Source organism: Gigantopelta aegis, unplaced genomic scaffold (genome assembly GCF_016097555.1).
Source record: "Gigantopelta aegis isolate Gae_Host unplaced genomic scaffold, Gae_host_genome ctg1619_pilon_pilon:::debris, whole genome shotgun sequence".
In the NCBI taxonomy this organism is placed as follows: domain Eukaryota; kingdom Metazoa; phylum Mollusca; class Gastropoda; order Neomphalida; family Peltospiridae; genus Gigantopelta; species Gigantopelta aegis.
Genome location: NW_024532772.1, coordinates 107,044 through 118,360, shown reverse-complemented (window position 1 = coordinate 118,360; position 11,317 = coordinate 107,044). Strand labels below are relative to the sequence as shown.

Genomic DNA, 11,317 nt, shown 5'->3' with positions numbered 1-11,317 from the left:
CACTAAATAGCATAGTTGTCTGCTTGTGTCAGAATATTTGTTTTATTGTGCTAATTTCATATTACTAATGCAAAGTATCATTGTCTCTTTTTTATGTTACAACAAATAAAAAATCAATTAATTTTTTATTGTTTAAAAGGTCATGGTGATGATGAAGTAAGAGAGAAAAGAGAGAGTTCTAATGGCTGGAGTCCTATCCGTGGTGTCTCCCCACACATCGATTCATGTAATCTCTTTCACTCCATGGCAGCTAACTCTCTATTCAGCTGCTTTCCAGACATGGAACTAGAAGCAATTTAACAAAACATTAAATATAATGATATAAAATGATAACAAGTAAGTAAGTAAGACATTAATTGGATGAACTTATTAATTATTTCTTTATTATAGGGCTGAGGAAGAGGAAGAGAATGAAAAGAAGTAAAAACTTATGACAAAGAACGAGACAGATTTTTGACTCGAGTTAAAGAGAGAAGGAACATGGATCCATTAGATTTTGTTTCAATTGGAATAGAAGATAGGTTGGTCGGTTCTATTACATTTATGAGGTTATCAAGGTATGGGTGTGTATCTGTTTGTCTATATGTCAAACAGATACATTGATCTATTCATCTGTCCATTTGTAGTAAACCAGGTGAGTCATCAGTTCAAGTACTTCTATTAGCTGTTCGTCATCGTTGGAGAGGACTTAGGGATATTTCCTCCGTCTTAGCAAAGACCCAGCTATTGTAGAGAGACAAAACAAACACTGTTTTATTGTATTTAGACACTTTTCTTAATTGTAAAAAGGGATTCTATAAATTTGCATAAACAAATGTAATATAAATTCTATTATGTCATTTGAACTAAAAAAGAACGGGTTTAAAACAAACATACTTCCTACAAGATAAAGGCTGTCTAATTTGTAGCCATTTCAAATTTTATCAGTCTCTTCTCTTAATCCTCTGGCTCTTCAATAATTCTCGGAGCACTTTGAAGTGAGCCAACAAGACCATGAGCTGTATTGAACAGATTAATAGGATTACTTCCGTCAGTAATGAGTGTAGAACGTAGACCAAGAGCTTGTAACATCTTCACCTATAAAATTGAGAAGGTCAAGTAAATATAGTTTACATGATCAAAATAGCTAAAATACTAAACTTAGTTTGGTATCAATACTTCAATATATTAAGTGTATCATTATTACAGTTCTTTGTTACCACTGACCTGCATTTCTGGTCCAGCTGTAGAAATAGCTGCAATAGTATCAGCTCCAATGGCATCAACCATATTTTTTAAATTTTGAAGTTTCAATATCAGAGAGCTCACGAGATTTTGAAATCTCTAATTCATTTTGTTCTCCGATGTACTTTGATTTCAGCTTCACGTGCCCTCGAGAGACGTTCAAGCTCAGATTCCTAGAGATAGAAACGATTAAATTTTTTGATACTAAGTAAGTCCTAACTTACAGCTTCAATCTTAGAGGCCTGTGCTTTTAGCTTAGCTTGCTCTACAGCAGCCTCACCCTCGATCTTTGAAGCCTCAGCACGAGACTGAGCCTCAGCTTTGGCCTGACCAGTAGACTCCACAGCAGCACTGTATAACAAGAGTACAAAACTAAACAGTTACAATTTATTAAGAGTATCCTGACCTGTTTGGCCTGGAGCTCCAACAAGTCTTTACGAGCTTTCTCTGCTTCAGCTTCGTCAGTAATCTTTTGTCTTTCCAAAGCACCTTTTGCTTTTTGCTCCAAACGTTCAGCCTCATGGCTAAAGAAAGAGACAGAGGTCATATTTATACATGCGTCTCTTTGACTCACCGAGCAGTAGCTTCTTGTGAGTTTGTGGTGATCTCAATAGCTAATTGTACAGACTTTTGTAGGGCATCACGAGTACGTTGATCAACAGGTTCAACAGATTGGATATCAATACTTGTAATGATAAGATTATTGGCAGGGAAGGAGAAACGATCTTTGACTTTTCCACGATCATCTAAACCAAACACAGACGAGCGAATAATTCTAGCAGAATTCTACAAAGAAAGAGGAGGACACATTATATAACAAGTGACTGATTGATACTTACCTTATGGAAGTCATCAAATTGGACACCAGCAACAGTACCACGGACACGAGAGGCAATGGCTTTGCATGCGTCACCAACAAAATCTGGAACAGAAAAGATCTTAGCAGCATCATCGGCATTGGTCTTGTCAACTTCAAAATGCCTACACCAAAAACATATTGATAAATAAAACAGCTGCTATGACTAAAACAAGACTGACCAGTTGTAGGAAAGCTGTAGAGAAAGACGAGCATGATCAGCTGTTTCCACGGTAATGATATCAGTGCAGAAATCAGGTCCTAGCAACAAGCAGAGTGACTTGATCTGATTGGGTCGTTTTGGTTTCCCGCCAGAAAGACTAAGCTGAGTAAACTGCTCATCAGGTCCTAACATGACCATTTCAGGACCAAATACAACACGAGCCATCTTGTCCTTATAATCATATATCTGGACAGCTGCATTGTGTGGTACTCTGAAGCTTACAACTTTGTTTTGTCACGTTTTATTTGAGCAGAGGGACGACCTGAAAAACATAAGTCACAAATAGAACTAAGAATGGAATATTAGAAATGAAGATATGAAATAATAGGAATGGAATTCTGAATTACCATAAATAACGGCAAAGTAAAACTATGAATTAAAATCTCTTACTTCGATCTGAGCGATCAGCCAGTGGGTCTTTCCCTTGTGCGAGGAGCTCTTCGACACCAGGAGGAAGTTCCTTAGACCATAGTTCTTCATCTTGCGTTAGCATGTAGGTGGCACCACAGATAGCTCGTACACGACCTGTCTTAATATCTCTCACATAGATACCCTCGTTCTCATCAAGAGGGATTGCCTTGCGTTTTGTCAGTACCTCAACTTCAACTGGTGGAACATACTCCAAAGGTCCTCGGATCATCCAACGATCTCCTGGTCTGCGCTCAGCTCCCTAGAATCATGGAATTTAATTATGATTTTGGAACAAGTCTGAAACTTGTGGATTGGGTTTCAGATTTGTAACACGAACTCACCAAATCATTGTCCACAAAACTTTCACTGGCTTTCAAAATAAGACCCTCGTCTTCACCCAAAACATAGACATTTTGAATACCCTTCTCCAATCTCTCTCCAGGTCTCAAGAAGAATGATTTCTCTCCCTTTATAAGCTTCTTCTGACCCAGTTGAGGTTTGCCATCATCTCCTGCAGGATCTAAAATGACACAGTATTGTCGATTGTTGAGAGTAGTAATGTTGACGATCCCGACAACCTAGAAATAGAGAAGAAAGATTCTAAAAATTTATCAAATAGGTATCTGTCATACAACAATCAGCCTGTTACTTGTCTGTTGTCTCTCTGTCTTACCTCCTCATAAACATCAGGTATATGAGCTTCAGTGTCCTCCATTTTTATCAGCCATTCTTCTCCATTCTTTCTTGTCACTCCGTTACGATCTGTAAATGTTCTAGTGGCTCTCATATGCAGGGCAACCTAATTGACATGGAGAAATGAGTAAGTTCCAAATAAGGATTGGTCAGTATTTAATTTAGTTAGTATTTTGTCAGTTTACCTTTTCAGTCAAGACGTAGGCATCCACAACATCGACAACTTCTTCATAAGCTCCTGGCAAATATGCACCAACTTTCTTTACAAGCCACTCCTCACCAGTAACACGAGGATTACCATCACGATCCTATAAAAGAAAACATAATTAAAAACAATTTGAAGCAACATTTTAACGCACAGTTGTCTCTTTGCGTGCTCTCAGCTTGATCGCCTGGTTAGGTCGGATGACGGTAGCTCTGATAGTCTCTTCAACAACCACTTCCTTGCAAGGTATGTAGGTCCCTAAAGGAGGGAGGAAGAGGAATGGATAAGGTCTTGACAGGTGCTGGTTTATTCAAAACACAAACACCTGTTAAGTGTTGCTATTACTTGTACTTGTTGCTAAACTGGTTAAGATAACTAGAATGAATTTAATTACACACTTTGACCTAATTTAGCTGGCTAGGTCAGGGCTGAAAATGTCTTCCAAGAAAGAGAAGAGAGTTTGATGTATAATATACTTTTAAATTTAGTTCTGTTTGTGGGTAGTTAGAAATTTGGTAAGCAGGATTATCCTCAGAGGTGTAATGATAGTAATGTCTATGCATTATCTGTAACTCTAGAATGCCACATAGTTTAATGTAATATGTTCAGTACACACAACTCCTACTATAGTGAACAATCTCTTAGTGTTACTAAATGTATCATTCAATGAGAGCAAACAAGAGAAGATCATGAGAGGGAAGGTCAAGTTAAGAAACTAAACTCAAACTAAACTTCTTTATTCCCGTTTTTAATTTCACTAAACAATTGATAAATTTGTGGCACTCATAATGAAACTAATTTAATCTTTAGGGCACACAACACAAACCAATGATATGTTTACCTGGTCCTTCAAACAGCCATTCATCTCCAGCAATTCTCTTAGTACCATCAAACTCCTCAAAGTCCAAAATAGCACGCAGACGAAGGGCGGAGTTTAGCTGGTACTACTTTCAACTGTGTCACAGCCTGAAATGAGAAAGAGAGATAATGCATTCTATTTTGCTAACATTAGTTATATATACCTGTTTTAGAACCTCTCCTGGAAATAGCGGGAAAGGGTCTTGAGCCAGCCTAATTTCTTGATCAGCATGACGTAACTTGACTTGTCCGTGGCTGTCAACAATAGGTAAGTTGTCTTATTTCTTAGTATTGGGTTCTCAACAATGCAATAGTGACGTGGAGGTACCACAATCATTTTTTCAGGACCAACGATGACCTTTTCATTGTCTTGACGAATGAAGGTCTTAGGTCCGACTTCAACCTGTTATTTAAGATAAGAGTGGTGATATTGGTTTGCATTCACTTACCTTTGTAACATGGTATTTTGGTCAAGAACATGAAGATAGTAGTGTGGTGGTATACGGTAGATACTTTTAGATTCTCCGTCCTTCTTTACGCCAGTCCTCTCCATAATGGTTAACCTACTTGCAAGCAAAAAGCAATAAACGAACCGCCCCCCCACAAACAGATTACGCATTACTCATGCAAAACATTTATCATCACTTTTCAGTCAAAGCGTGTGTGTAAGCATGCAAATAGAACTTACCACTAATCTGCGAGCTGCGAGAGGAGAGAGAATGATACAGCAAACTAGTGAGACGACCCTTGCTAAGCAGCGACAACGCCTGCGGAAGTTCAATCTAATAAAACGGAGTGCTTGAACATATTACCGTAAATGATCTAATTGTAGGACATTTTAGAAACATTGAAATTAAATTTTAACAATGAAACAAGATGGCTGCATCTGCAGAGAAAAAAACTCTATTAGTTGTATTGGACCTCTCAGAATATTATGACCTAAGCACATCATTAGAAGACTCTTCACAGACTGTGCGTTATTGCTGTTCAACAATGCATTTTAAATTTTTTATTTAACAATTTTTTGAATTATATAGTTAACTTTTCAGCAATGTGTAGATCATGTGATCACTTTTCTCAACTCATATCTGCTCTCTTGTCACTCTAATTCAGTCCAGTGTCATTCTGTGTCATCAAGCTGGAAGGTACAACAAAACATAACATGGTTACCATGGAAACAACCAATTGCAATTGCTTTAAATAGTCATATTATTTATCCTGTGGCCGGTCGTTTGGAACTTGAGGAAACAGATGAAGAATTAATGTCAGGAAAGTATGAACCACTCGCTCACATGAATGGTCTGTTGAGACAAGAAATGAAGTGCGTGTTAGCATCAATAGCAGGTGTGTTATATGATGATGTCATAATGATGTCATAGATGTTATTATAGAGAATCCTCCGGTATTAATGGCGAGTTCTACTTTATTGTCTAGTGGATTAAGTAGATGTCTTTGTTGTATCTGAATGAATGTTTTAATAAATGGATGAATGGATGGAGAAAGTAGCTATTTCTTTGACTCATATTTTAAGATATACAAAGATGTATTAGAGAAGCTCAAGCAGGGGAAAAACTATAAAGCCACGAATTTTAGTAAGTATTAAACTGACATAATACATTTAAAAACTATATATATATTGTAGTCATCAGATCAGCTCCCGATATGGCAGCTCAACATATGGCAACTATGAATTGTCTTTTTGCAGCACAAAAACAAGTGAGAGAGAGAGAGAGAGAGAGAGAAAGAAGAGAGAGAGAAGAGAGAGAGAGAGAGGAGAGAGAGAGTAAGAGAGAGAGAGAACGATGAGAGAGAGACAGAGACAGAGACAGAGAGCCAGAGAGAGAGATTTTCTTATATACTAGTATTGTTATCATGGTCTATACACAGAACATTATAATTGACTGTTGTGTATTGTGGGGAGGAGTCTAGTTATCTACAAACAGGCAGCTGATCTTACTGGTGGTATTTATATCAAAGTCCCTGAACCTGCTGCATTACTACAATTTCTACTGGTAATTAACAATAACAATAACACATTTTGTTAGTACAATCTCTTTATAATACTGATATAACAATCTTTTAATTGTATAGGAAGATCTTTACATTACATGTGATATTGTTTACTTTTCATTTTTTTTATTCAGTGGATTTTTTCTACCTGACATTAGTACACGATCTCTTCTCTCTCTTCCTTCTACATCTGTTGTTGATTATAGAGCAGCTTGGTTTTTGTCATCAGAAATTAGTTGATATAGGGTTTGTATGTTCAGTATGTCTAGCAAGTAAGTACCCAATATTATAATATTTATATAACATTATTTTTCACTAGTATTCTGTAACTTCATTCCAATATGTTCAGTCTGTCCAGTAAGTCAATTTTCAATATCTCTCTTTATGATACTGCGTAATATTACGAACCAGCCCTAACTTAGGTTGATATTGGCTTATAAGATGTGTCCAGTACTATTAGAGTTTGCCAACATATCTTGCTAGTTTATTGTGATACAATAGATCATAGTTGATTGTTTTCCTGTTTTCCTATTCTCAGAACTCACTTCAAACTACCAACACTACCTCCATTGAAAATCAAAGAAGAAAGGAAAAAAGCAGCAAAGGAAGAACAAACAATAAAAAAATAATTAAAAAAAAAATAACCCTAAAATTCTAATTAAAGCTCTCTCCCCTCTTTTGGAGAGAAATGTCAACAGGAGGTCGTGTATTAGCGTTAAGCATCGGAATACTGGGAGGAGGGCGGACTAGGATTTTGGTACAAGGAAACCACTGGGTTAGAAAGAACGAAGAAAAGTGTAAGAGTTAGAGAAAGAACTAGACAGACTCGTAAAACTCAGGAGAGAAAGAAAGAGAAACAACTCAGGAAAGCTCAGTTCATCAGTAGCACAGACCTTCATGTAAATATCCTCCACTCTATGACAACATATGTTAGAATATTGAAATTAATAGAAAATCATTGAATGACAAAAAAATTAGCAATTAATTGAACAAAGAAAAATATACTGCAACAAATAACAGTTAGTTTTAAACAAATATTACAATACTATATATAATACTACAATTTACAAGTCATATAAACTGTCCAGATCAAAACCAGTATCGCGCCATTGTCAGATTCAAATCCAATAGGAATTTGTCCAGTTCGCTATCAGACATAAATCCCTTTGGGGACATCCTGACGCTCTCTGGAGTCAATGGTTGATAAGGATACTGGAAGGTATCTGGTGTGTTTGATAAGAAATCGAAAAGTCAGTAGCAATATTAGGAGAAGGGGAAAAATTAGATGTTAGTTCATGGGTGGTTCCAACTGAGTTGATGTGGTCCCCACCAGAGTCGTTATTGGTGGGCGTTGTCGCTCTAATGGAAACAAATTCTTGGTAGCTATCTGGTAGTTGGTTCGGTAGTGATGAAAAGCTCTGATGAGGGTTTGTGTGGGAGACTGTTTGGTTCCTGCCAGTTCGTTATACAGGAAAGCAAGCAACTGAGACTACAGAGAGAAAGAAAGAGAAGAAAGTAAATGACTTGCTGTGTTCGAGAGAAATGATGAGTGGACATTGCTAACACCATTGTTTAGTACACAAGTGTCCACAACTCAAAGTATGAGAAGTCCTATTATATTGGACAAATGGTGGATTACTGACCTGAGGATCATCCAGGTTTGGGAGAGTAGAACAAGAGTGCATTTCTGCTGCAGAGAAATTGAGGGTACGGCAGACCAGCACACTCCATTCCACTCTCTTCCGTCACACTAGATATACTTACTCCATCTTGAGTTGCCTCCAAAGATGATGATTGTGCTAGTTTCAATTCTAGAGCTCTTTTCTCAGTAACTAAAGTATCTGTTTTGCTCTTTAGTTCTTTGTTCTGTTCAAGGAGTTCCTTTTCTAATAATAACATATGACAACATCGATGTAATTCATCAATTACTTACTTGTTTTTCTAGCTGTGCAACCTTCATTTCTAAGCTCTCAAGATAATTCTTCTCCTATCTCGAGCGTTCTGTGCTACTACTCTGTTCATCATTTTCCTAAATGTAGTGATAATTGATTGTCTTGAGTGAACTTGTGGACCTTACCGTTTCTCTCTTTTCTCCATTTCACTCAGTTCTCCATCATGTTTTTCTCTTGCGGCTGTTCCCAGTCATCGGAGGTGAAGGTGTACTTTCACGAGAATCATTTTTATCGAACTCTTCTCCTCCATCCTTTAGAGCTCCAATTCCACCTTTTTCAGGAGGTTGAACTTGAGGTTTGACCACAGCATAAGGTAACTTTAATGATTTATTGAGGAGCTGTAGTCCCAACAATAATAATTGATTGTCACCAGTTGTAGTAGGAATCTTTGGTTTCGGCGACAATCCTTTGGTAAGTAAACTTGCATCCATCTCTATTACTTCTTGAGATGAGGAATCATTTAATAATTATTGTCATTATTAATACTCTTCTCTCTAGTACTTCTGCTAACTTTGTTTACCTTTGATTGGTCAATTGTAACTGATGCAACACAATAGTGACAATACCGTAGCTATTCTGATCTGGCTGAATCTGATTTGGTCAATTTTAAGGGCGTGGTAGTTAGGCGTGTTTACAATTTTTTGCGGAAATTTTAATTTGAACTTTGAAGACTGTTAAAAGAGGGTGGATTGTGCAAAGATGGATCTTTCATCTGAATTAAGACAGGCTGGTACTGTCACAAACGAACTAGATGAGACTTCATTTACATTCACCAGGTTAGAAGATGGCTTGATAGAAGAATTCTGCCAAGCACTGTTAGTGTGTAGCCATAACATCAGTCATGACCAACAACTCCATCAACTCTATACAAAGACCGCTACATATTAACTGCATTTGATAAGGGGACTGTGACTCCTTTTAGTCATATTGTAGGTCCTCATCAACAGAAAGCCAGTATTTGTCACCAGTTATCCTCAAGTACCCCTCAAGAACCAATAATACAGGAGAGTCCCGACATGACCACACCCACCCCATACAAAGCTCCATTCAATATTACTGCCCATTCACAGGTATCAATTTCTCATGTACTAAAACAACAAAAGGTCTACTTAACAACACAAACAATCATGCCCACTTGAAGTACCATCATTATCGATTGCCATGGATACTGATGTAAAAGCCCCTCCCACTACATTTGGCTAATTATTTATGTTCGTGCTATGCTATTTGGTGTCGTGGAAACATACCATTAGAAGAAGCACCAGAATTATGGATTCCTTGCAGTAAAAATGCAAAAAATACTGTCGCACTTGGTTGTTCAATTAATATAGACAAATTATCGGGACAATCCACTTTGATCCTCTACAGAATACAAGAGAGGAAGTCCCTGTTAATTGATCCTAATCAGCCCTACTCTATTAAACCCAAAACTCTTCTTCCTACGCGGAAAAAATCATCATCTGAGCAACTACGAAACAGACTAGTTTGGATGACCAGTCTCTACCCATTGGTCCATGTGTCGATGAGACTAGTGAATATCTTAATAGTCAACTAGCGATAGAGTTCATGTGGCAAGGAGTAGATGCTGTCTTCTCTCCTCCACCTAACACTGCTGACGTTATTTTGAGAGTCCAAGCAACTCCTGGGTTTTCAATATTCACCAGTTTTACAATGTTTATAAAGAAATAGAGTCCCTTTTGGAGTTTTGTAAAGTTGCTTCTGCTGTTTCTACTGGTCTTTGTCAGATGAAGAAAATGTTTTGGAAACCCCGACAAGTATAGCACCCAAAACAGCTGGTTTTCTTGAAGAAGCATCCTCTCAAATGTTACGTGCATTTGAAGTATCAATCCTCTCTCCGGCTATCGAGTGTTCTCCTTTTCAACCTCGTGAAAGATCTTGATTTTGTTGGTCAATTATGGATGTTTTTGTGCTAAACATGCAGCTGACCCTAGTGACTTAGTTTTGATACGTTTGGATTAGTTTTTTACAGCTGTATTGCTTGGTCGTACACAACCCTACATTCATCATAATAAGAATAGTACTTTAGCAAATCTCTTTCGTCAAGCGCTCTCAGCTAAATCTAACGATGAACCGACAAGTTGTTGCCTCTAAATTACAATTACTTTTAACAGAAAGAAAGCCATTCAATGTCTAGCAGAAATAAGGTCTTGAAAAAATGCAACGTGATTATGTCATCTATTTTACTTCAAATGGACTAGCTACCCCAATCAGAAGTGGAGGTCTTTTTCTCGTCAGATGGTACTATACTTGACTGTTGTCAGCGACTTTGTCATCTCCACTGTGTTCTAGAACTAGCAGCTGTTTTGTTAACATTTGTTACATTGTCCAAAGCCTCTGTCTCCACATTTCTTAAGAAAGCATTAGACTATTATCAACAACGTTCCAATCAGAGGAGTTTATGACCAACACCCCACTTTTCATATCCCTTTTACCTCCCTTTCGACAGAACTTAAATCCCTAGCAACATTTGCTGCTTCTCTACCCTCTTCGTTCATGTCTGGCCACACTGGATAGGAGAATGAATTATCTCAACCTCAAATGGTTTGCTGTATGAATGAACCTATATTTAAATATTTGTACTCTTTTAATTCATCACCAGTAGACCAGAGGAGAACAAAGATGTATGTGTATCATGCATCATGTGAATCAGTACCTCTCTGATAAATCATGTGATTATCATGTGGACTGTATATATTATATATAAGTGTATTAATTGAAAAGTACGTTTATTTTATTTTGGGGTGTTTACTTCTCAATAATAAAATGGCTGGCAAGTAGGTAGGTTACCCACAGCTATTTATCCAAATTTTTAACCCCTTTTAAGTTTATTGCATTCTCTTATGTAAGCAGAAGTTATCTTGTTG

General features: G+C 37.3%; 1 protein-coding gene across 1 annotated transcript; it reads right to left on the bottom strand.

Moving 5' to 3' along the window:
- Window positions 1–936: 936 nt before the first annotated feature.
- Window positions 937–8,863, bottom strand: LOC121391087 (major vault protein-like). Its single transcript, XM_041522839.1, is given in 20 exon segments — window positions 937–1,077; window positions 1,207–1,275; window positions 1,277–1,351; window positions 1,353–1,397; window positions 1,449–1,579; window positions 1,636–1,748; window positions 1,799–2,010; window positions 2,064–2,205; window positions 2,263–2,565; window positions 2,690–2,973; window positions 3,056–3,292; window positions 3,388–3,513; window positions 3,593–3,715; window positions 3,767–3,870; window positions 4,454–4,547; window positions 4,549–4,578; window positions 4,635–4,732; window positions 4,735–4,873; window positions 8,245–8,366; window positions 8,644–8,863. Coding segments are annotated over 20 exon segments (2,808 nt in total).
- Between the last annotated feature and the right edge of the window lie 2,454 nt (window positions 8,864–11,317).